Source organism: Bos grunniens, chromosome 15 (genome assembly GCF_055505025.1).
Source record: "Bos grunniens cultivar Pamir isolate PY7600 chromosome 15, Bosgru_T2T1.0, whole genome shotgun sequence".
Classification (NCBI taxonomy): Eukaryota; Metazoa; Chordata; class Mammalia; order Artiodactyla; family Bovidae; genus Bos; species Bos grunniens.
The window spans coordinates 26,221,501-26,246,129 of NC_141179.1; the positions used below are offsets into that span (position 1 = coordinate 26,221,501).

A 24,629-nucleotide genomic window follows, 5' to 3' on the forward strand; every position below is an offset into this window, starting at 1 on the left:
ATTTCACAAAGCAGACAGAGGGAGCCCTCAAAACTACAGAATTGTTGGTTAGAAAAAAGAAAGAAAGCAGGCTTTACCAGGATAGTTCCAGGAAGAAAAAGAAGAATAGATGAAAGACCAATCCAACCACGGATGAGAAAAAAAAAATCTCTCTCTGATTATTCAATAATTTATTGAACACAGGGCCAGATACTGTGCTTGGCTTCTGAGATACCCAGTCAGATCAGATACAGCCTCTACTCTCAAGGAATTTACTGTTTTATTGAGGGAGACAGAAAGGTAAACAGTTCAGATATGTGATAAGGACACAAATTGAAGTAAGCATGAGAGGTTGGGGAAGCACAGAGAAGTCACCTAAGGCAGGCAGATGCTCCTGGAAGGTTCAAAGGCACCGAGGTGTGACCAGGAACGAGATGGAACTGGATGAGAAGTCAGGTGTGGTGTGGGGGGTAGGGGGGCCAGGAGGAAAGTGGGTATGAGAGGAGATGGAGGGTCACGGGTCGGACTGAAAAGGGTCACGCTAAACCGAAAGCAGATCACGAGCACTTGGACTTATTCTGCTGTCTAAGGTTAGCCAAGAATGGTTTCCAAGCAGCGGAGGGACCACATGCACTCTAGTTAGGGCTGATTTGGGCTGAGGCACTGGAGATCCAGGGAAGAGGCCATTGCATTCCTGCCATTGAAGGAAAGGGCCTGGAGCCAGCCAGTGCCGTGGAGATGGTGAGGTGGGTCACTCGGAGACGTATTTAGGGGACAGTGGGCGGGGTTGGTAACCAGTTGGAAGTGGGAGATGAGTGCAAGAGAGGACTCAAGGATGACTCCCAGGTTTCTGGTTATTCGTTGAGAAAGGGGATGTAAGAGAAGGAACAGGTTTGGAGGAGAGACTTTTCATTTGCTCCAAACCTGATGATCCTCAGGCTGGTGCCGTGCCCCAGTAGGGCCCTTGGAAAGTGGTCAGGAAAACCCAGCAAAACTCTTTAAGAGGTGTGGCAAGTAGGGATGCAGAGTCACTAGTAGATTATGAGTTTGTCTATGGGGATTCTTGGCCAAGACAGAAACATGGCCCAGAGACCAAATACTAGAGATCTTTCCATTTGGCCTCAGAAGAAATGTGCAGGGATGAAGAAGGAACTTGATGGGCACCTCTAAGACTGCTGAACGCTGGACTGGGGCTCCAGCTGTGATTCATAATTGCAAAGGGAGTTTATTGGATGTTAGCTCATGAAAGCTCCAAACTATATCTAGAAGTCTGTATTCTCCCAGACTAGCAACGGAACCTACGTAACAGCATGTTGAATTGAGACACAGACATCTATCAATCGCACCAAAATTCATTGGCTTAAACTCCATCACCCAGAGCTGACCCTTTGCTACCGCAGGAAGTAATGGGCTAGAAATAAGTGCCATCAGAAGCTGAGTCTAAGTAGATCTGTGATCATGGACATTTTGAGACACGGATTCGGTGTGGGCTTTCAAACAGATGGATCTGCTAGCATGAAATTGCCAAGAGTAAAAAGAGAACGCTAGTTTAATACACACGGCTGGGGAAGAGGCCGGGACCGGATTCCCCAGTCCTGGCCCAGGACTTGCTCAGCATTCACAGCAAGTATGCAGCCCCAGAGCAAAGCAACCACATTTCTTTCCCTGGTTTTTGATGTTGGCAAAGGGAAGACAAATGAGGGTTCTCTGGTTTGGGGATGGCGTGAATGAACCACACGTGTCCATAAATAAACCAAGAGCCCTCCAAACACACTGCTCATTTGTTCGCACAAAAGCCAGGCTGGCAGCCCTCTCACCGAGCCATGTTCACAGTTGGATCCTTAATGCATTGCGAGCGTTCAATCAAACTTTTAGTGGTGAAACTCTGGGAGCAGAAAGCCAGCTAAGCCCAAATGGCCCCTTGGCTTTTCCATCTTTTGTGGCTGCCTGGCTGTGCTCTTATGGGTTTTGTTGTCAACAAACTCCTGGCTTGCCTTTGAGCACTCCAAATTATTGAAAATGACTACAGCTTAAGACTGGCAGGATGATTGTTAAAAAACAGCCCTGGCATTAATCATAGCTTAAGAGCTTTTGGAAAATGATTCTAATTCAGAAGGGGTGGCTTACAAAGAGGCTTGTCGAAAGCGAAGCAGGCATCAAATTCTGAAAGGCAAAAAAAAAAACCTCCTTGGTACCCACACCTGGCTTCTTCCCGAAACCCAGCTGGCAGGAGCATGGGGGGCGCAGTTCACCCCATCAGCTCATCCTGTCTGAGGCCACCTTGGGCCTGCCACAAGACCCACAGCATGCCACCCCCCGGATCCAGGGCTGTTGAGATCGGAAAGACTTCTGGGAGCGCCCACAGTCACAAATTTACTAGTGGTCCTCAGAATAAGGAAGAAGTGGCTGGGCGCCTCATATTCTGTCAACAGTTGGATGCCTTAGAACCAGCGCTAAAATAAGCTGTGTGCACAGAGGCAGCTGCGTGGGCAAACACACGGTCAGCATTTGCGAGGAGCCAGGCAGGGCAACGAGCTAATCCTTCTGCCTCTTGCCTGCTTGGCACAACAAAGAAGAATGATTTTTGCCATCAGCATTCTCCCTATCACGGAATCATTGCACAATTTAGTATGATTAATGGTTTCCATTTAGGAGAAGCTGAGAATGAAAACAGTGGGAGAGAGGCGGCAACCCAGCTGGGGGTGTTTGTGGCTGCACCTCGGGCGGAAGGGTGGGGGAAATCTGGCCAATGGCCTCTACCTTTCCTGCAGGCACGACTGGGGAGGCACTCTGGGGCGAAGAGACACATGGCTTTGGACATGCATTTGCAGGAACAGTCTGAAAGCTGCAAGCTTGTGATGCACTGTTTGCTGTTTCCTCCTTGCAGCCTTCCAAATGTTTGCGTAGGAGAAGCTACTCCCTCTTGACCAGCCCAAGGAAGGGCTTTTCCTCCCAGAGGTTCCTAACTAAGGACTGGCTCTGGGAGGCAGCGTGGTGACGGGGCTGGATGGCTGAAATTCGCAGAACTACCTATGCCACTTCTTGGCATTCCTGATGGCCACGTGGGGGTGCCATGCAGGGAAGGACCCCCACCTTTGCACTAGGATGGTAGCCGTGACCTTCAACATGGCCACCTCTGTTTCTGGAGCTCTGCGGGTGCACCTAGACTCAGCTCTGAGCGGCTGGCTCCCCCGGGAGTTCTTCTCTGCTCTGCAGCGTCCTTCCCTTTCCGCGTCTGCAGGCTTTGCTTCTGGTCAGATTTCACGGCTGCTGGAGGTGAGTGGTGAGACAGAGGCCACCGTAGCCAGAGACTTGTGGGTGCTGATAGAAACCAACCAGGAAAACAGAGGATTCGAGAGGGCCTGATTTTTTTTTTTTTTTTTTTAAGCAATAGCCACTGTTACTGAAGCCAGAGAGGGAGAAAATTGGTGATCTTGGCTGGGTCTAGCGTGACTCAGAACCCTTCTTGATGCATTGGTGTCTCTGCAAGGAAATCTATTATTTTCCATAAACTGTCTTAAGCATCTCCCGGGCTACATTTCTGGCTGTGTTAAGAATCAAGCCATCAAGAACAGCTGTGAATGTTACACACTTTCAGCAGCAGCAATGGGCTTTGGCAGGGAAGTAGGAGCAAAAAAACCCAAGTAGGACATTTCAGTTGACAGTAATGGCATTTTCCCTTCCTTGTCCAAACGATAAAAGATTCATGCTCCTAATTGCAACACTATAGCTGCCCCCATCACTTTATTCTGGGAGAGGAGGTTAGAGAAAACAGGCCTAGAGAGAGGGAGAGAAAGAGAGAGAGAGAGAGAGATGGATAGTAATTTCATCACTAGCTAACAGAGACTGATTAGTGCAGAAGGCTTCCTTCCATAGCAATACTTTTTAATCAGGGCTGCTGTGTCTGGGCAAACAGCTTTGGTGGATTAGCTAGACTGGAGCCTGCCAGCATCCGTTGCAAGTTTAAACGATGAAATACACAACTACAGAGAAAACAAACCAAAAAGAGTAATAAAGCCACACATTTCAATATTCAGTAACCATTAAGGGATTTAAATATTTGCTTGCTATTAAAGGCTTGCATTAGGCTCTTCCAACACCAGCTCTGGAAGACTGAAATATCAATTACGGATCAATTTTCCCCCTAAGTAAACACTAATGCAGGATAAACAGTATTAGAAGATGCAATCGTAACATTGCTGACTTCAGGATGGACTTCCTGCTGGTAACAGCAAGTTTAAGCCTGGTGATTAATTAACCTGAGAAGATAGCACTTAAGGAAGATTTAAGACGATCATGTCTGAAATATGATTGTGAGCAGTGCGCGTCTAGAGGGCAGCTGAAGTCCTGCGTTGATTTCACCCTCAGTGACAGTCTTCATTTTCCCCGGAATCACCACCCACAGCTCAACACCTCCAAGGATTAGGAGGGAGTAAAATGGGAATTGAGGGTGGGTGTGTACGTGCGTGAAGAGAAAAATCAGTAGATTTTAAGTTCCTTGCTGGAATTAATTCCGTATTTCAATACGCAAGGTTCCAGTTGCATTTCCTAAACTGACCACCAGGGGCAGTAGACATTCTACGTCCACTTTGGAAGGAAAAATAAAAACACACAAAAAACAGATTTTACCTGGAAACTGAGGGTTGAAAGACTTTAAAATGATTCTTGATTTCAAGTCTCAGTTTTGGGGTGCTCACATTATTCTTGTGCCTATCAACCTCTTGCCAGCCCGTGGTGTGTGTTGGGGGGTTTGGTGCAGGGGTAGGTGGAGGGGTTGGGGGGTTGGCATGGGGATATTGAATACTGTGGCTCTTACTGGAGGCATATGTCGCAGTTTTGAGATGAGCACAAGGCAGAGATTATGGTGTGTATTTTTCCAACATGGCATACCTCATTCTAAAGGCTCCTTACAATATATGTGGGCAAGGGTGAGGGTTTGCTTAGCTGTTCCCAAAAATGTCATCCCTCACTGGGAAGGACGGATGTGCTGTTCCAGTAGGTCCTTGAGAATGATGGGTTGAATAGGGCCAGCTGGCTCATTACTGCAAGTCCAATCTGAAAGCTGCTATATGGAGGATGGACTTATGAATGTCATGATCGAAATGCAGAATTGGTGACCTGTTCAGACTAAGTGGAAAGTGAGATTCGGGCAGTCGGATGCCTGGCTGTCTCCCTGTCATGATCTACTGCTTGCTGAGCGCCCACTACGTGCCTACGACTGACTTCAATTTATCGGCCCACAGGTTCTTTCGGACCACGGCCGAGTCGCTTTCCCTTCTCTTGTACTGTGTCAGGACGTCTAAGTGCTTCATTCTCGAAATATTTCCCAACTATATATGTGTGGCTGTGGCCACAAATTTCACCCCGAATTTGGCTGCCAGTTCTTCATGACTAAGGGCCATGTACTTAGTATCCTGAGAAAAGGATGTGAGTGTAAAAAAGGTTTTAGGTAGGCATGATTTTATAATAAAACCAAAATGCCTTTGCTTTAGCAGGGTCCTTCCACCTGTAGCATGGTGACTGCCTGGTTGTTTAAAGGCTCTGGATGGCAGAATCAAAGGAACATTTTCCCATGGAGTTCAGTCCACAGCAGTGCAAGAATTACATTGCATGTAGACAGAGGACAGTGAAAGATTGCAATTAACACCCACATAGCATCTTGGGGTTCCAGTTGATGTATTTGGAGAACGCAAGCTGGCCAAAACATTTGTGAAAACTCTGGAGGAACTGAGGACCGTTTCACTCCTACACCAAAGGAAGGACCAGGCTGCCTATCAAGCTCCTGCTGACATGGGTTGCTTCGGGCACCTTCTTTGCATACCCTGTGGAACTCAATCACCACCTCACATTTGCCTCAGTTCAGTTAAGGTCTTTCTTGGGTCCCCCTTCTCTGCAGGTCACAGCTGCATCTGGAGTCTCATGTGACAGACAAGGGGAGTGGGTGTGGGACTCTAAACATCCCATATGCCATGTGGCCTGGAATAACTACGCTAGTGAGTGGTGAGGACAAGGGGATCCTTGGACGTTCTAAGACCAGCTTCACAAGGGCACGGGGTATCCAGATGCATAGGAGCCCAGATAGCTCCCTCCACTTGAGTCTTAACTGCATCTTGGTAGCCTTGGGTAACCTTCTATCTTTAACCACCATTTGCGTCTATCCTGTATTATGACTAACATGTAATGGGTGCTTAGTCCACATCTGGCATATTATTTGCTAAGCACTTCCAGCCAATCTGACTTCTCTCTCTTAACATGGTGACCCCTCCCTTACAGAGCAGGAAAACAAGGCCAGGTAGGTGGGGGGAACTCGCCCAAGGCTTCACAGCTAACAAATGATGGGGTGGGGATAGGGACCAAGGCAGTCTCTTAGATCTCTCCAGTCTCCCTTCATCTCTAGGCTTCCTCACTACAGGTCTTTTTACAGAATCTGATGATAGTACTCCCCACTGCTCCCTACCCTGGGGCAGAGGTTGGGAGAGGCCTCTGGAATCTTAACTCCTGTCTGGACTTTGAGAACACCCACAAGACTGATCCCACCCTCCATGCCTTCCTTGATTTTGCTTTATTCTTCCCATGCACATCAGCATGGCTGGGCTTAATGCTGTCTGTACTTTGGACACACTTCTCTTTCCACTAAACTTTCCTTAAAGGTTCAGCTGGAGTCCCAGCTCCTCCAGGATGCTGTCTTGAGTCTCCAGCCTCCTCTGAGTTCCCTTCTCCAAGAAATTCCCCTGGCACTCTCTGGGCTCCTTATATTTGGGATACCTCCCCCATGGCTGGGGACCGTTTCATGTTTTCCTGTGGGTGTCACTGATGCCCCGGTTAGTCTCCAGGGATGACCTTACAGTTCCCCGTGTTTCTCACAAGGCTGAACATGCAGCAGGAGCTCCATAACCACGTGTCTGATTTGCTGATTTTTACAGAGACAGGTGAGAGGCCAGGCCGGGATGGGAGAGACTGAAATGAGGCCCACAGCCTCATTTGGATTTTCTGGAGCTTACCTTTTCTCCCACTGCCGAGCTCTCCCCGTCACCTGCCTGAAGAGAGAAAAAGGGGACGGACTCAGCCACAGCTGGGTGAGCGGTGGGAAAGGGCGGTCTGGGGCCGCTCACGTGTGATTTGAGCATTTGCGAGATCGGTCACTGTACAGTGCGGTCACTGCTCGCCCGGGCCTGCAAGGCAAGGGGGAAGGTGACAGACCGAATCAGGCGGTCCACCCGGCCCGGAAGCTCCGGCAGCCTAGACAGTAACTGAGAACGATCTCCCGCAGGCAGCCAGGCTCGTCCTCTGCAGATCTTGTCTTTTTGTTAAAGGAGAGAGTACTTGAAATGAAGAAGGAAGGATGATTGTGAAGACACGAAATCCCAAAGGAAGAGACAGGTGGAGCAGCCAACACAGGGGAGTGGGTGGGGTGGTGGGTGGAAACAGGGGAGTGGGGGCAGGAGACGGATCCACTGGAGGGGCCGTTTCCCGCTGGCCTGCCACTGCAGCCGGCGCGCCTGCACAAATCACTGGGTCCCCGCGTGATGCCAGACACCTGGCCCACCTGGCCGCTAAGAGGGGAGGAGAGAACAAGAACAGGAAGGATGAGCAGAGGAAGAGAAGGCGCTTCCAAGAAGCCCGGCCACCAGCACCTCCGAGCATCTGCTGCCCGTGTTTCCGGCCCTGCGCGCAGTCCTAAGGTGGACGTTGGACCAGGGGCCCAACTTCTCCCAGGCTGAGGCGTCCGTAAGAAGTCCATAATGAGATGAAAGGATCACTTTGTAACATTAATTTTTTTTTTATTAAGAAGACAGATATTTTATAGTACTTCTTTTTTTTTTCTTTTTTTTTTGTAAAAATGGTATACATGAACCAATACAAAATGCGAATGGAACATATGGATATGGAATTTCTTACACCGTCACATCGTTCATGTACACCTTAAAAACAGAACTGGCCTAAAGGGAAAAGTCAGACGTCGGTGTGACTAAAGAACAAGCTTATTTGGCATCAATTATACATCCTTCATTATTTTATATTCCTTTAAAAAACACAAAAAAACAAGTTTGTTCTTTCTTCACTCTAAAAAAAGTGATCAACCTGTACAAAGTAATACTCAACAATACATTTCAAACAGTGCACTGTATACTTAAGAAAAAAATACATAAACCAATATACAACTAAAATCCATAATTTCCTGTTTTTGCTTTGTTTTATTATTATTATTATTTTTCCAATGCGTGGGGCCTACACTTTGCAATCTACCTGAGACGGAAAACACCAATCAAAACACGTGAACCTGAGACATGTCGACACTGTAAGCCATAGAGTCACGTCGGGGCACTGCACTACTGTACACGCGTCGGAACAGAAAGACGGGCGGTCCCCAGAGGTGAGATGCCAATTCGATGAGCAATGGTGGGGTTTTTTTTTTTTTCCTTTTTTTTTTTGTTGTTGTTTTTGTTTTTTTTTTCCTAAAAAGAACAGCTGAAAAAAACCTTTCAAAGACATGCTAAATGGTTCTCACCCTTTGATACGATTATACTATGGTCGGAATGGGCGCTAAGGGCTCGGAATAGAGCTGCACATTATAAAATTCGTTGAAAAAGGGATGTTCATTGTGGCTTTTTGTCTTGGTTAAGTGCCTAGGGATAGGAGAGGGGGAAAACAAAATGCTGCTCGATATGGATTTTCTTTTACATACCAGTCCGTTCCCAAAAGGCCCCCATATTGCAATGGTTCTATCAAAGGTTAAAATAAAGACAAGAAAAATAAACACGCTTTCAAATAACAAAGAGTTGACACTTTTTCCCCTTAAATAAATCAGCGTTAAGTTTTCCACATAATGTAACAATAGTAAAAATGCACCTTGCAAAATCCAAAATTACTCACTGAAAATGTTATATAATATATATTTATATATATATAGATCTATCTTTTTTTTTTTTTTTTTTTTGATGCCATCTTTCCATAGGGACTGTATTCTGGAGTCTGGAGCCTTACCAAAGCACATGGTAAGAGTTTAGTTTTCATCCGTTAGGACTACTTCTAGATTTCCTAGACGTTTCAATGAAAATCCCATTTCTTTAAAAAAATGTCAATGGTAACTGGACTCCTCTTCCTTTTCCCAAGGCTCCCCATCTAAGATATGTTCAAGGTAACTTATTTTAGTAGCTATGCACTATGGCTGCCATCATGCGAGGATCAGTAATTTTTTGGCAGATGGTTCTTAAGGCTGAGGAAAGAGGCCAAGGCTAGTGTATGAAAGGTAAAAAGATAAAAACACTCACATCTGAGTTTTGATTAAGTAACTGAAAAACCCCTACATGCTGTTTTTCCACCTCTGCTCTGACCTTTCGAGAACTGAGATGGACGGCGGGCCGGCCTGAGAACAATACCGACCCTTCTTTTGTGCCTCCTGCCTTTGTCAAGCCAAATCGTAAGGAATGAAAGTTTCACACGGATTCGAGTTGGAAATCCCAGCATGACAAATATCTGTAATATACAGTACATGCAGGCCACATCCCACTGCCTTCCTAACTAAGCACAAAGAAAAAAAAAAAAAAGAAAGAAAAAAAAAACCTGTCCCATTCAGTCATTCAGACACCACATGGACTTGCTTTTTCCTACAAATTAGTGAGAAGTAAGGCCGATTGGGAAAGGTGGATGGAATCATTTGGAACAGAAATAACCGGAGCAGAACTATCTTTCCCCCCTCCCTACTTCCCTTCCTGTGGCAACTCAAATTCGTCCACTTATATAAAAGGAACAGACCTCACCTGTCAGGTCTGTTTAGGGCACTGAAAAAGGAGGAGCCCTTTCTGCCCCAAACCTTTCTGGACAGCGTGGGGTATTATCTATACTGAGCCGTCTACAGATACAGAATTAAAGACAGTTTCAATCTCATTGTGACACACCTCACTTGCAGATAACCCTGTACAGTAATGTGGTTCCACAGCAAACAGAACAGTTTCTGAATCACAGTCTAAGTTTCTAGTCTTCACTGCTCTAAAGTATTTGAAACATGGGCAGCAGCAAAGAGTTCTCATGGTTTGTTCACCCAAATCTTTACGACAACAGAGAAGAATGCATTATGGATACACTAAATTCTGAACTATGAAATCTAAACTGTGCTGGTTCTCCTTTTATGAAACTGAATTTTGAACAGAAAGCTTCAAAAATAAACAAAGGAAAGGAACAACAATAATAAAATAAGGAGGGTCAAAAGGTTCTAAGGAATCCCAGCAGGCAAATTCCAAAACGGGAGATTATTTTTGGGGAAAAAAAAAATCCAAAACTTTTTTGGGAAAAATAAATTCACACAAAGGAGGGAGGGAAAAGAAAAAAAGGAACACAACCAACAAACGAAAAACAAGGCACAGAATTTTCTGCAATCTATCCAAACTAAATCCAAGCGTCCAAGTTTGACTTGGTAGGAAGAAATAAAAATTGAAAAACCAAACAATCAGAAAAAGAGGTGTCAAACAGCAGAGTGTACTTTTCAAAGAACATTTCTTTTCGTTTTTTTTTTTTTTAACACAGCAAATCCCAAGCCTTCCCAGTCTCACACCTTTCCACCCATTCATAAAAAAACACACGAATTTCTCGCAAGTTCCAATATCACTGTCTCTTTATCATCTAAATAGGGCCAGTTGGACACCTCATTGAAACAAAAGGGCTGATCTAGATGAAGTACTCTTTCTTTTCTTCAGAGTTGTTCTGTCCTCCTTCTGCATTGATTATAGCTGTGTCTGCGTCTGCTGCGTCATCGGCTCCTTTGGCTTCATGAGTGAAGTATGTACCTGAAAGATGAAGGGGTAAAGCACCGTGACTGTCTGATGGCCGCTGTGTAAAGTGGTACAGAGATGGCAACTTGCTTTATGGCCATCATCAGCCGAAGTGGTGTGCAGGCAGCAGAGGGGAAAAAACAATTGGAAGAAGAGAGCGAGGTGGGTGAGACAAGTGGGGATCCGGGGGCTCCAAAGGCACCACTCCAACTGAACCGCTGCGATATAATTCAGCAAATGAGACATTAGAGCCGTGATTATGACCAGAGGATGCCAGCAGAAGAAGACGTGAGTGGGAGCTAAAAATGCAGGAAGCTGGAGAGCTGCTGACAGTAAACGCCCAGGACCAATGGCCAGATATGTGCACGCACATGGTTAAAGACCAAAGCAAGGAAGAGCAATTAGCCAATAAATGAATTAGGGCCCTGCTGATTTCCTACCGTCATCTCACATGGTTTATTTGAACCCTTGCCTCCTGTCTTCAGGAAGCACTGCGCCTGTCCATTAGTGAGCATGTGCTTGAACCTGCACAAGTAGGTTTGATTTTTCTTCTGCCTCCCATTGCAGAGTGGGGTTCCAGATCGAGAAACAATTTGATGTTGTATTAGCTGGAAGCAAGGCATGGGATCTGCCTTAAGAAACAAGTGATTCTTGTTTCTGATGTCACTCTAGCTGGGACCCAGATTCATGGATTTGCTAATTGGCACAGCCACTTTATAATGACAATAGACAGAACATTAACGGAGTTGGTGATACTCTTTATCAGCAAGTCCCAACGGTTTACATGGAGAAAGACAAGGGTTGCACCTCTGTATGAAATACAGGTAGAGCTGGCACTGCCCATCATAATCAAATCCCCCTCCTCCCGTTAGGTATTGTACTCGCAAAGATTCTTAAGTAAGAAAAGGCTGTTGAACTTTCACGTTTTCAGAGTGACAGATCCGAGAAGGCAGGTGTTCGGATGGCCCTCCCACGTCCTTCTTTTCTCTGTAGAGTACACCCTCCTCCCAGCAACTCGCAGTATTGTGCAGACTTCAGCCCTGCTTTCTCGCCTGACCTTCCTGGCTCTATCAAGCTTAACACCAAGAGGCTGGGAGTTCTCTGCCAAACAGACTGCCTCTTGGGAGTGGGCAGAGTGTATACAGAGCCCTGGGTGTGGGCAGAAGGACCCCCAGTACGGAGGGCCCCGAACTGTTTTACATTCGAGATGGGCACTTCGGATTCTAAAGGTGATTGTCAAGCACCTTGGACCTCCACTGCTGTGCTCAGGGGACCCACCCTGAACCCAAGGTCTACCATCCGGCAGTCTGCCAGCACCTCGAGTTTATACTACAGGAAAGGCCCGGAAGCCCACTGCACAGTGCTTGAGAAAAATACCCGAGAAAGACCAGGGCCAAAAAAGAAAAGGAAGAATAAATTACCGAGAGGGAGAAGAGGCTCAGAGCAGCGTGGGGTAGAGAGGAGCGCTCGCAAAGATGATTGCCCATCCAGACTGCACGGTTGATAAGTGTGATGATTAATGGCAATTTAAATCAATTGCACTGATAATTTTAAAAATACATATTTATGTGGCTTTTAAGGCATATCAAACCAAGGAAGTATTCCAGCCGCTGTGACCAGCTTACCCAGCGTTGGGGGCCGGGGCACAGGGCTAGCCCACATGTTTCCTGCAAAGCAGGTCACGGGGGTGCTTTTTCCCTGTTTATCATTTTGGGGTTCATGCCACACCTCACACATCAGCCCCTTAGACTTTTTACTCTATCCCTGATGATGGATTGTAGAATAATAAACCTATAAAGCTTTTTATTTAAAAAAAAATCCAAATCAAGGAGTGCTACTCATCAACTCTCAGAGTCCTTCCTAATCAGCGGCTGCTAAGATTTTTGTTTTTTTCTTTCCCAGTTCCAAGAATCAAAGAGGCTGTGTGGCCCCAGAAACCAAACTGCCTATTCAAGGACAAGCTTGCCAAGTCCCACAAAGGCAGCGGCCATGGTGACACGAGGCCTCCTGGCTGCCCAAGCTTACAGGAGGCCCCCTGGCTTACCTTTATGTCTGGCAAAATAGCGCCCCAGAATGATGAGCAAACACAGCATGGCAAACACCACCACAGCCACGACGCCGCCAATCACGGCGTGATCCACCGCCCTGATCGCGCCTTCTTCACCTGCTCGAGAATCTGTTGAGATCAGAAGAGGAATAGGGATGTAGAGTCTATTAGGAGACACCAGAAACCCTGGAGACACTGCCTCCAGGATCAGAGGTCACCTTCTTTCTTAATGGAGGAGTCAGGATAGTCGAGATGGATCGAGTGCCACCGAGGGGGCCTGTCCAGTGCTGAATTGACCTGTTCTCCCCTCCAGGCAATTTCATTCTAAGCGGCATTGGATGCTAACACGTGTGAACACGCTTAGGGAGCAGAGAGAGAAGAAATAGAGTCTGTCCAATCCTGGCCTGGTCTTGGCGTTCACCCTCTCTGCAACCAGCTGCAGATCCTATGCAGGAGGCTGACCTAACTATTTAAGGGAGTTCGGAAAGGTACCTTCAGGCAGTAACAGGAGCTGTGGAAGGGTGGCTGGAGCATCTTTCTAGAGATGCCCTGCAACTTATTCCCCACTAGGCATTTGCATGGGAAAAGCAAGGAGCTCAAAAGCCCCAGCTGCCTAGAGATAAAACAAGGATTAGGGGACTAGAGACAAGTGACATGCCTGCTACATTTAGGATGTATGAGGGAGTAAGCCTCTGTTTAAAAACCTAAAAACCTATTTCAAAAAAAGACAGCAAGGAATAATTGTCCATTGCCACAGACGGTTTTTCTTTTATTTATTTAACACTCCATGATGCAATTAATTTTCCTTTATAAGCATCACTCCCTTAGGGATGTCTTCTTTCGACTGAGGAATGACATGTTTGGCTGGGGAACAACTCCAAAATGAACCCCGAATGAGCTATGGCCATGCAGAATGGATGTATGGCAGTGTAAACAATTTTAATTTAGGAATGTGGCTACATCACCCCTTGCTGAAATTCTAATGGCACCCGAGATTTATAATGTAGTAAAAAACAATTATTCTCCCGTTGATTAATACATTAACATTTTCGAGTGGAAGCTAAACCATTGTCTTTTTTTTTATTGAGTCAAGTACGACACCTCCATTAAAATGATTTACTAGCTGTACCTTACAATTTAAGCACAGCAGCAACAGAAACGGTAAAAATCTTTTAACTTTACATGATTTGTGAAGTCATATGTGAAGGATTTACCATTTAAATCTTTCAGTACAAGAAGCACATGGCCTATAAATCTGTCCCCGTAGCAGTTGCTGGACGCCTAAGAGAAATGCATTTCACCAGGAAGACGGAGAGTGCAAATTCGAGTCAATTTTTAAGAAAGATTTATCTCTGTCTCTCTCCAAAGAACAGAGCAAATCTCTGAAGCCTCCACCTCTAATAATATTTGAAGTTTATCGATCAAGTGTACAGATCCGTGACAGCTAAAGGTAATGGTGCTCTTTTGAGCCGAAACCTGATACAACGCTTTCAGCAGGAGGGCATGATTTACACTTTCTATCGATATTTCCAATTCTGCTCTGAGATTAAGTACTGAAGGATGTGGGGAAATAACTCGTGACTGAGGGTTCCATGAAAAGTGTTTTAATTAAAAGAGTTTAAATTAAAAAATGGAGTATTTAAAGTGTTTCATTAAGTTACCATTGGAAGGACGACCAAAAAAAAAGAAAAAAAATATCCCCACTCCAAACCCAAACAGAAATGTGGATGGAATCGGAGGCAGCAGCGGGTCGCCCAGGACAACAGGATGATGGGAATTTAATTGGAGAATGGAGATGGGTTGGAGGCAGAGTGCACTGCAGCCAATTAGCCAGATCTGTGACGCACGGGCCCCTCCAGCCACACGTCTAATAAGTTCGCCTTGAAATGTGGCAGAGAGGAGTCTCCCCTTGTATCCCAAAGTGCTGCCTACTGCAGAGGCGGCAGCCTCCGTGTCTTGAAAGTCATTTCAACAAGGCAGAACTCAGCTACGGAAACTTTTTTTCTTTTCTTCTTTTAAGACAACAGGGCTTGTTGAAGGGGGGGGCGCGCTCCCAGGAGGACATACCACGACACATGGTACCTGCTGGAGGGTAATGCTTTACACACCAGAGACTCTCACCCCAACTGCACAGGTTCAAAATTGCTCACAGGGAGACCAAAGTCATGGATAAGCCAGAAAGCTGTGCTTCCCTTAGGGAGCTGTCAAAACAGGGGCTCTTGTGGGAATGAGAATTAACTCCTCTCCAATGGCCACAAGCTTCAGACCTATTGAAATATGAGGCTCTTTCAACTAACTGCCTGTGTCTTAGAATGGGGTAAGAAAAACAAAGTGATTCCAGCTACTGAGCAGCGGGGAAAGCTGGGTTCGAGAGGTGAGAGGTGAAGAGAGGTCTGGTCCCAGGAAGATGGAGCAGAGAGAAGCTGCCCCTTCTAGACTTAACCCACTGAGGGAAGCACTCTTGTGCTTTCTGTTCCAAGACTGCCTCCTCCATGCCGAGGCGCAGGACCATCCTAGAAGCCTAGGGAAAGAAAGCCAGAGAGAGAGAAGTGGGGAGGGAGGGAAGAGAGATGAAGAAGGAGGGGGAAGCTCTGATAAGAGAAACCAACCAACCAACATCATAGGGTACACAGCTATGGGATTAATTTATCTAGCCCAAAATCATTCATTTGACCTTTGCTTTCCAGGAACTCAGAGATGAAGAGGCTCATTTCTCCTTGTCCTGTGCCCACATTAAATACCTGGGTTCTAGTTATCTTTCCCATCCTCAGGGACATACATATTTTATAGATACTTATTTATATGGGTAATCTCTCCAGCTATCTTCCGATACTCACTTTGATCAGAAAGTTTACTACCACCACTTAATCACTGAGACATCTCTCCTGCCTTCAATTATTGTGGACGGACACAGAAGGTAAGTGGTGTTGAATGTACAGGGAACAGAGTGGGCTGCAGCTCTGCCCCACCTCTTTCCATCCCTGGCCTGCCCCGGAGTTTACTGCGGGAGGCCCTGATACAGTCCTGGCCGTCCTCCAGCGTCTGGTGTGGCCTGGCATCCTCTATGAAGAGTGGCGCTGTCTCCAGACTTGTCTCATTCCTTTCTGTGTGTCCACGTGTGGGCTGAGTGGGGAGTTTTTCTAGTGTCGTTGATTGGTCCAAGGTTAGGTAACTCAGTTAGTAAAGAATCTGCCTGCAATACAGGAGACCCTGCTTCCATTCCTGGGTCAGGAGGATTCACTGGAGAAGGGACAGGCTACCCACTCCAGTATTCTGGCCTGGAGAATTCCATGGACACAGGAGCCTAGCAGGTTATAATTCATGGGATCTCAAACAGTCAAACGTGACTGAGCGACTTTCACTTTTTGGGTAGGGGGCCCAGGTGAAGGCTGGTTCCCTACCCCTGGATGCAGTGGGCTGGTGCCTCACTCACAGCCCTAAGCAGTTACACAGGATGCTATACAGACAGGAGCCAGGCTACAGGAGTAGAGTGCAAACTGGAGCCCAGAACAGTGTCGCCAACCAATACAGCATAGGTTCCCACAAGGTCCACTGGCCAAGTGACCTTCCTTGTCCTGCTCACAACTGTTCATTAAGCAATTACCTCACAGAGAAAACTGTGGAAATGCCCCTGCCTTTCACCATTGCCCACACATCCTTCTCCTTGCGGGGTTCAGAGCCTTTCCCTAGAGTCCCATCAGCTTCCCTGGGGAACATCCTCTCCAGATTTTAGGCTCGCTTTTCGAATCAGGCAGAGAAGGAAACTGACAGATTCTACAGCCGCCCTCACTTCTACACTGTTGTTGTTCAGTCGCTAAGTCGTATCTGACTCTTTGTGACCCCACAGACTGTAGCCTGTCAGGCTCCTCTGTCCATGGGATTTCCCAGGCAAGAACACTGGAGGGGGTTGCTATTTCCTTCTCCAGGGGATCTTCCTGACCCAGGGATTGAACGTATGTCCCATGCATTGGCAGGGGGATTCTTTATCGCTGAGCCACCAAGGAAGCCCTAGCTTCTACATTACCTAATGTATAATCTAGCTAGCTGCTGGGAAATTGCTGTATAGCACAGGGAGCTCAACCCAGTGCTGTGATGATCTAGAGGGGTGGGGAGTGGGTGAGAGGAAGGCTCAAGAGGGAGGGAAATATATGTATATTTACGGCTGATCCACATTGTTGTACTGCAGAAACCAACACAACATTGTAAAGCAATTATCCTCCAATTAAAAATTTAAAAATTACTTATTAAAAAAAGTATGTGGGCATTAAAGCAGTAGTAAAGCATTAAAGTGCATTAAAGCACTGATCCTCAGGCAGTGGGCAGCTCTTGGTTTAGAAGGGGGTGTTTTCCTATCTTTAAGAGACATGATTGTCCCTCTCAGTACAGGTGTAAGTGTTCACTTCTGCTGAGAGTTCCTCATCCATCACTTCTCACGGGACTTCAGGTAACTCAGGCCCCATCCTTCCATGAGCCGGATTTTCAGGGGCACTATGTAGCTGCTGGGAAGTGTCAACTCAGAGATGGGGCACAATCCTTCCCGAATCGTCCCGTGCTGCAGGCCCTGCAGGTGCTCAGCATGACATGAGACTCTTTAAGGACAGATCAATCATGGACTGTTTAGTATTCGTGAGTTAGCTCTTCTTTGGGCCAAAAGCTGGGACAACTTGACTCCAGGTGAGGGTTTATGAGCAGCTTACAGAATACTAAGTTGGCTACCACTGCTTGTTTCAACTACCCGGTCACAGTTTCAACTACCAGGGGTTCCCATCAGCATCTTAGAAACTGCAAGGACAAAAAATTTCAAAGACTGTCCCAAAAATGATGCCAGGACCTGCTCAGTTTTCTTTACTTTGGGCCGGGCGACCTGGCTTGATCCTTTTCTCATGGGCAGTGTGCAGGGGGTAAATTCTAAAGGCACTCGTTCCCTAGGGCCCGACAAGAAAGTGACTGCTAGGGAACTTCGGTCTCCTTCTTCTCTCTCTGGGGGCCTCCACTTTCTCTACTTGCTCTTATTCCCCAAATGTCTTGCCAGGGTCTCCTGAGCGCCGGGCTCTGGCAGTCACACTGCCTGTGTTAAAACGGGGTACTTTAACAGATCCCGGTTTCTATGGCTACTTTACCACCTGGCACGGGACGCCTGACATCAACTGCTGTGTGAATGCCTTAATCATGGATCTGTGAAAAGCCTAGAAGCCTCCTCTGCCAGAGGCAGAGATCCATGGATAGCCACGAAATGGCCAGGATGTCCTAGACAAGCTCCTGGCAGACAGGGATCTTGGCAGGGGGGTCGCTGAGCCAAGTGCCCACTGCAGCTGTAGCTGGGCTACCTTCGGCCCAGGCCACACGGACAGGACACTAAGATTGTCACCTTGGAGGAGCCGAAGTGTGATATAGTCATACAGTTCAAACACACGGACGACCACCCTACCTTAGCTTCCTTCATATTTCTCCCCTCCCTTGGCCTTGGCTAGAAGGCATACTCAAAAACTTGGGGAGAGCTAATACTCCCCTTAAATGCACATACTATTTTTTAACAAAGGTTATAAACTACCCGAGGTCTCATCTTTAAAATGAATACCGAAGACATGGGGGAGGTTCTAAGGAGATGGGTCTTCCTACCTGTGCTTATTGGACTATCCTATATTTAACCTTCTGCCATTTCTCTATGAATGACCGTTGCCTGTTGACCTTCGGGAAAAGGGAAACTGTTGACTTTTCCCAACAGTTCTGTCTGTCACTTGCTTTCGTTCTATTCTTTTTTCCTGGGCTGAGGTCTGATTGGACAAGTGAGTTTAATTAGAAACTTCGAGAAGCAGTGTTCATAGCGGAAATGCTGCCCCCTGGGCTACAGGGATTACTCGATCTCAAGAGGATGCTTAATGACTATGACGTCATTTGCTGCTTTTTACCAGAAAGAAAGAAAAAGCTTGACAGTGGATTTTTCATGTCTGGGACGAAACCAGAATCTGACCTCAAAGATAAAACCAGTCCCCAAACCTGGCACCATCTGAGAACTGCAGCTTCTCATTCTCATCACCTACTGTAGCTCCCATCACGACAACAAAAATAAGTGTGCATTTTAAAAAGCACAACTTTATTACTGAAGGGGAACAAACTGAATGGCATGCGCTGACAAAATGCCACATTATTTGCTAATCCTAATATGTTATTCTTCTTTAAGATTTGCTTTTCTCAGCACCAATTCAATTATAGATGCTACAAATCCTTCTGACATTTAATTCCCTCTTGTCAGAGAGTAGTAAATGTACACAGTACATGCACAGCTTTCCCATTAAGATGTTAATACATATTGGAGCACACCGGCCTCCATGCAGCATAACCTTTCTTTTCTGTCTTCTGAGAGAGTGGAAGGGAAGGAATAAATGTAAGGCAAGAAAATCATGAAGGTTCTCAAACAGCATCCCAGGCATCTAAGACTATCCCTCAGCTGCATCTCATTCTAGCAATGTAGCTCCAGCTATGCTAACATTTCAAAAGAAGTATGTTAAGCTACTTAAAGAAAAACTGCAGTCATCATCATCACCATCATCCTGCCGCCCAGAGCTCCGTAGGCATTCACTGACATCAGAAGCACTGCTCACGGGCTCTGGTTGTATAATGATCAGGACCGTGCTCTTAGGCAGTTACTATTTTTTCCTCCAGAAAGAGGCCCGAACAGCAGATGCCAGAAGAGGTAGGAGCTCACCTTCTGTGTGGCCTGCTGGAAAGTGCACTGGACTTGCCCACAGCCTTCTAGACCAGGCTAGAAGCTGGGCTTTGCTGCTTTTCTGTGTGACTTCAGGCAGGTCAGTGAGCCACTCTCAGCCACTGAGCAGAGACATACAATTCAGAGGACTGTTTTGAGGAGCCAGTGTGTTGCTGAATATGAAGGGGCCTCTCTGGGCTGGGGCTTGGCATGTCACAGCCACTCAACAGGTGTCTGTCAAATTGAAATCCACTGTCATAAAGCCCAAGGCAGGCTTTATTCCAGTTCTAATCACTGATTCCAGGCAAATACTACAGCACTTTGGAGTAAGGGCTGTACTGCACACAGTGCTGTTCTCAGAGGCTAAGATGCCCCAGAGACATTAGCTGAGGTGAAATCACCAAGCCCCTTCTTTTCGTTTATGCAGAACGGCACACAGTGTGACTGGTGGTCCGGGGTGGTGGTCAAGGCTGTGGGCCTGCCGAAGGCCACCCCGTCCAAGTCCCAACTCAGGTGTACCATTTAAGCATCAGGATATTAAGCTCTTGTTGTCAGCTAAGCATGAGAACAAGATTTTTTTTTTTCCCCAAATGCTGATTTCTCTCCCTTCTCAAGTGACTTGATTTTGTTAATTTAACCAACAGTGGAAATGACTTGATGCAACAGGATGCAGATGCTCCCAAGGCATTAAGCATCACCAGAGAGACTACAAGGCACACTCCTGAGTCCTCTCTACTCATCTCATGATGAGGGCTTAGAAGTGTGCTCGCCCTTTCCATTTTAAGCAACAGGAAGGCACTGACGATGAGACTGGAGTTTCCCTTAAAGGAGCAGACATCTGATAAAGAGGGCAAACTTGTGAAGTATTTCCAAACATACATTTCCCACTCGAATCTCTCTCTAGAGAAAGATGCGTCAGTGGACCTCAGGCATTTGGGGGTGTGAGGATGGATTAATGAATATGGTGAAGTCACCCCAAAGCAGTGTCCAACCTGTAGAACTGGAATTCACATTTTGTGTTGGAGCCCGCCAACTTATCAATTTGGAAGGAAAAGTTCCTATTTGATGGTCTCCTTCCTCCCCATGGGGGACACAGTAGCATGTTGGATTATGGGAAGATCAGCAACATCACGAAATTCAAACTCACGTCATGGGCGAGCTGGCACGGACCCAGTATGATTTGCCAGTCTACTGCCTTATATTAAATGGGATTTTGAAATAAGGGAATCTACATGTTTTAATCCTCTGCAACCCAACACCTTCCCATGGCATTTAGGACCGGCTCAGGGGGCAATCCATCCCACAATTTAGGAGATCAATGGGATAATGGTACTGAAAGCAACTTAGCAGTTTAAGGTCGACACTGGATGGGAAAGAGCTTGATTCAATGCTGGAAGACATCTTTCCTGGTTGTCAGCAATATGCCTGATGGGCTCTGGAGAAACCAACTTCCCCTGCCTCTTTCTTTCCAAGCACAGACTGAATCAAAAAGGGCCCAAGAGGAAAGGATTCTCAAGATCCCAGAACAAAGGGAAGTGTGGATTTCACAGGGGAAGGATAGTCACTTTTTAAACCAAAGTCTCTGTATCCTAAAAAGGCAGGAAATTCTATGTTTAAATTCTGATTCTGTCTCTTGAGTAAATCATTTAATCTCAGGAGCCCCAGCGTCTTCATTTGTAAACAGCCCTTCCTCAATGATCTCACAGGATTTTCGGGACGAGCCTCCCACACTGGCTCACGCTTGTCTCTTGGTCTTCCTGTCCCACTGGCCTCCCCTGGTGCGCACTGGTGCCCTCCACCTCTTCCCAGGAAAGTTATTTGCTTTCATTTTACCCAGCTGTATTTTTCTGACATTTCACTGTGCTTTGAGCCTGTCTCCTGGACAAGAGCGTAACTGTGTAAGGGCAGGGTCCTGGCGTGTGAAATCTGGGGCAGCTCCAGCCCCTGGTTGGTTTTGTTCACTGCTGCATCCCTGGTGCCCAGAGCAGGGCCTAGCACATAGGAGCTCAAACAACTGCTGAACGGATGCAGATCACTGGGACTACGTGTGTGCATGAGCTAAGTGCTCAAGCACTATACAAATACAAGCTAAAGAAAACCTCACTTGAAATTTAGGGGCCATATCTTAAATTTGTCTACATAGTCCAGCTGGGTTTTGATGTTTTTATCATCATTATTATTACTAGTCTAACAACAACAACAAAAAATGCAATTGCCTGTTTGCAAATCTAGGCCATACTTTATGTGGGAGCCAGTAAGGAAAGAGTCCCCCCAAATACTAGGTCTACTGACAGTTCCTTACACATATTTTAAGCAAGTTAAGTCAGACTTTGAGGACACCCACCAGACAGATGGCCGTATATTCCACCCCAGAACTGACAATCTGGATCTGAAGGCCTTTCAGGGCTTCCATTAAAGGAAGTGTTAGTTGCTCAGTTGTGTCCAACTCCTTGCGACCCCAAGGACTGTAGCCTGCCAGGCTCTTCTGTCCATGGAGTTCTCCGGGCAAGAATACTGGAGTGGGTTGCCATTTCCTTCTCCAGGGAATCTTCCCGACCCAGGGATCAAACCCAGGTTTCCTGCACTGCAGGTGGATTCTTTCCGTCTGAGTCACCAGGGAAGCTCCATTAACTAAACCATGACCATAGTTTAAGCCTGTGTTTTCTCTGTAATCCATTTAAGGGACTAGAGCTAGCTCACCTAGATCCTTCCTTAACAACTAACATGAATTATCAGGGCCACTTAGAATTTGCCTTCCATCCACACTTTCCTATGGATTGTGAGGGAGAAGTTTTTTCTTCCAGATCACTTTCTTGTATTAGGGCCGGAACTGAAAACATGTCTTTGGGAAGAATGAGAGCTCTGAAAGTTCTTGTTGGTGCCTTTGCTTCAAAAGCAGAAGCCTGATGGATTGCTCTGATTGTGCTGGAGGGCTATTCTCTGGCACGCTGTATATTTACCACCATACTCCACTAAACAGTCCCCAAAGGCCCTTCCATTGCTGAAGGGAGCAAGGCAGTTGGAGACATTTTTTAAAAAGTTTTAAAATAAAATAGAAGGATAAATAGGCTTGAAGCCATTCTATTCCACATGGGTGGCAATAACCACCAGCTGTCACAGGGAAACAGCAGATGTAATTGATAAAACAATTTAAAACTCTTGTGGATCCATCATCAATAAAGTTAACACCCAAAAAGTCAATGAAAGGGTTCAAAGTAGAACTGGAGAAGCTCCCCAGGCCCACCAATAATTAAATCACTGAACTACACACAAGCATAATTTTTTAATGCAGATTAAAGAGGAGGATCAGCTGGGCAACGTGCTTTGCTGGGTGAGGCTGGGGCACCATATGGTGCTTATGAAACTGTCATTAGCCGAGGTGGCAGTGGTGAATGGGGGAGGAGGGGGGCAGGGGCGAGCAGAACACAGACCAGCGTTATTCTGAAGGAAAAAGCAGGATGTACCATTTATCCATAGCAAGAAAAGAATGAAATTTCTACCCAGATGGAGTAGGGAATGGATGGTAATATTATTCATTACCACAGTTTAGCATTAAATGTGCAACACCTCCTCTAATTTATTGATGGACTGTTTAAGACGGGTGTTAACCTGTTTGTCTTGTCTTATAATTGAATTCAGTCTCCAGGCTACAGAAATTTGAGAAGTTCATCCTTTCTCAATCAATATGCTCCCCTTCAGTGACCCATTTCAAGACAGCTTCATAAAAAATAATGTATTTTGTTTTAATAAATTTAAACACTATGACAGCTGCTCAATTTTTATTGGGTGGTTTTTTTTTTTTTTCCCTTCAGACGTCTCTTTGCTGCCGAGTGAAGCCATGCTCACAATCAATAGTAATTGATTAATCAGCATCCCCTTTGAACAAAGGTGCTAATCAGTTTTTGATTAGTTCATCAAACCAGATGCAAAGGCAGCCCAGCCCCTGCCTGATGGATCATCAGGGTTCTACTTGACTTATGGCTTCCGTGCAATGTGTGACTGCAGTGTTCCTGGATAGGGAGGGGGGAACAACGTAATTATTAATTTAACCGAATTATTATGAACACAAACAGTTGTTGGTTTATTGCTCCCGACTCAGGGGTGATTGATAGAGCTGCGGCAAGGCTGCATCTGACTTGGTGCAGAGCTGAGAGACCCAGAGTAGTCTTTAATTGATGATGCTGGAGGAAGGGGTAATGGCTGCTTTAGTCCCATTTTCCTAAGGAGGAGAAAAATGACTTCTGCGTATCTGAGTGATCCTTGTCTGGCTGATATGCCAAGAGGGATCAGGGCCAAGGAGAACTCAGTCCCTTCTTAGGATCCTTGAGACGATCCAATTGCCACTGTGTCACAGGGCTGTTTTATTTAGGGTCAGGATCAGAAATGAGTGGACTACTTACACTCAGCATGATATTCTAAGCAGGGAGAGGACTCATCTACTCTCACTTCAAAAAAAAAAAAGATCAGGCTAACGTTTTTGCAACTTCTCTAAATCCATCACAAATGGGAGGCAAAAATAAAACACTGCTTTGATGGCCAGCTATCTTTCTAATCTTCTATTTATTTATCTATCTAAATTCCTTGGGATTTGGAATTTATTTATTCACCCAACAAGCATCAGTTGAGAGCTTACATAGTCTACACCCTGACAACAGGTGTACAGCAGTGAACGAAACTGATATGGCCTCCTAGACCTTCCACTCTGTGGGAAAATCCAACAGTTCAAGTTCAAACTGGGACACGCTACATAGCAGAAAAATAAAGGCATCCTTGAGGCTTCACAGCACAGAGGAGGCAATATATCCATTGACTGTGAAAGACCGTGGTATTATCTCATTCTCTCACTGGATAAGTAAGACCTGTAGTTAAAGCCACACCTCAACAACCAACTATTCCAGGGAGCTGCAGTGAAATCTCTCCAAGAAGGGCAACATGGAACCCTTGTTTCCAAATGGCTAGAGTCAGCATCTACAGTCCTATGCCTTGGTTTCTCCTAATGAGGAAGGGCCCTTCCTTACAGACTTATTAAGAAGCAACTGATCAAAATGTTTCAGAAGCTGTAGCTGGTTGGCAGTGAAGTACCAGGACATCATGGGAGATCATATAATTGTTTAGCTCTGACCATTTT

The 24,629-nt window shown here is 46.0% G+C and overlaps 1 protein-coding gene and 1 long non-coding RNA gene across 19 annotated transcripts in view; one reads left to right on the forward strand and one right to left on the reverse strand.

The window, feature by feature from the left end:
• The first annotated feature begins 2,485 nt into the window (after positions 1–2,485).
• LOC147357482 (uncharacterized) lies at positions 2,486–10,763 on the forward strand. Its single transcript, XR_015141869.1, has 2 exons — positions 2,486–3,255; positions 5,223–10,763. It is a non-coding gene; the product is annotated as an uncharacterized LOC147357482 (long non-coding RNA).
• CADM1 (cell adhesion molecule 1) overlaps positions 7,740–24,629 on the reverse strand; it is a 353,033-nt gene continuing 336,143 nt past the window's right edge. For 16 of the 18 annotated variants that reach the window (XR_015141864.1, XM_086339344.1, XM_086339340.1 and 13 more), the window contains 2 exons: positions 12,793–12,924; positions 7,740–10,763 (listed from right to left, as the gene is read on the reverse strand). Coding sequence is in view for 17 of the 18 variants with exons in the window: in XM_086339344.1 (XP_086195470.1) it covers positions 10,645–10,763; positions 12,793–12,924 (251 nt within the window). In the remaining variant the exon portion in view is untranslated. Of the gene's footprint in view, positions 10,764–12,792; positions 12,925–22,041; positions 23,512–24,629 lie in introns of those variants that run through there. The other 2 variants (XM_086339349.1, XM_086339347.1) reach the window with 1 other exon arrangement.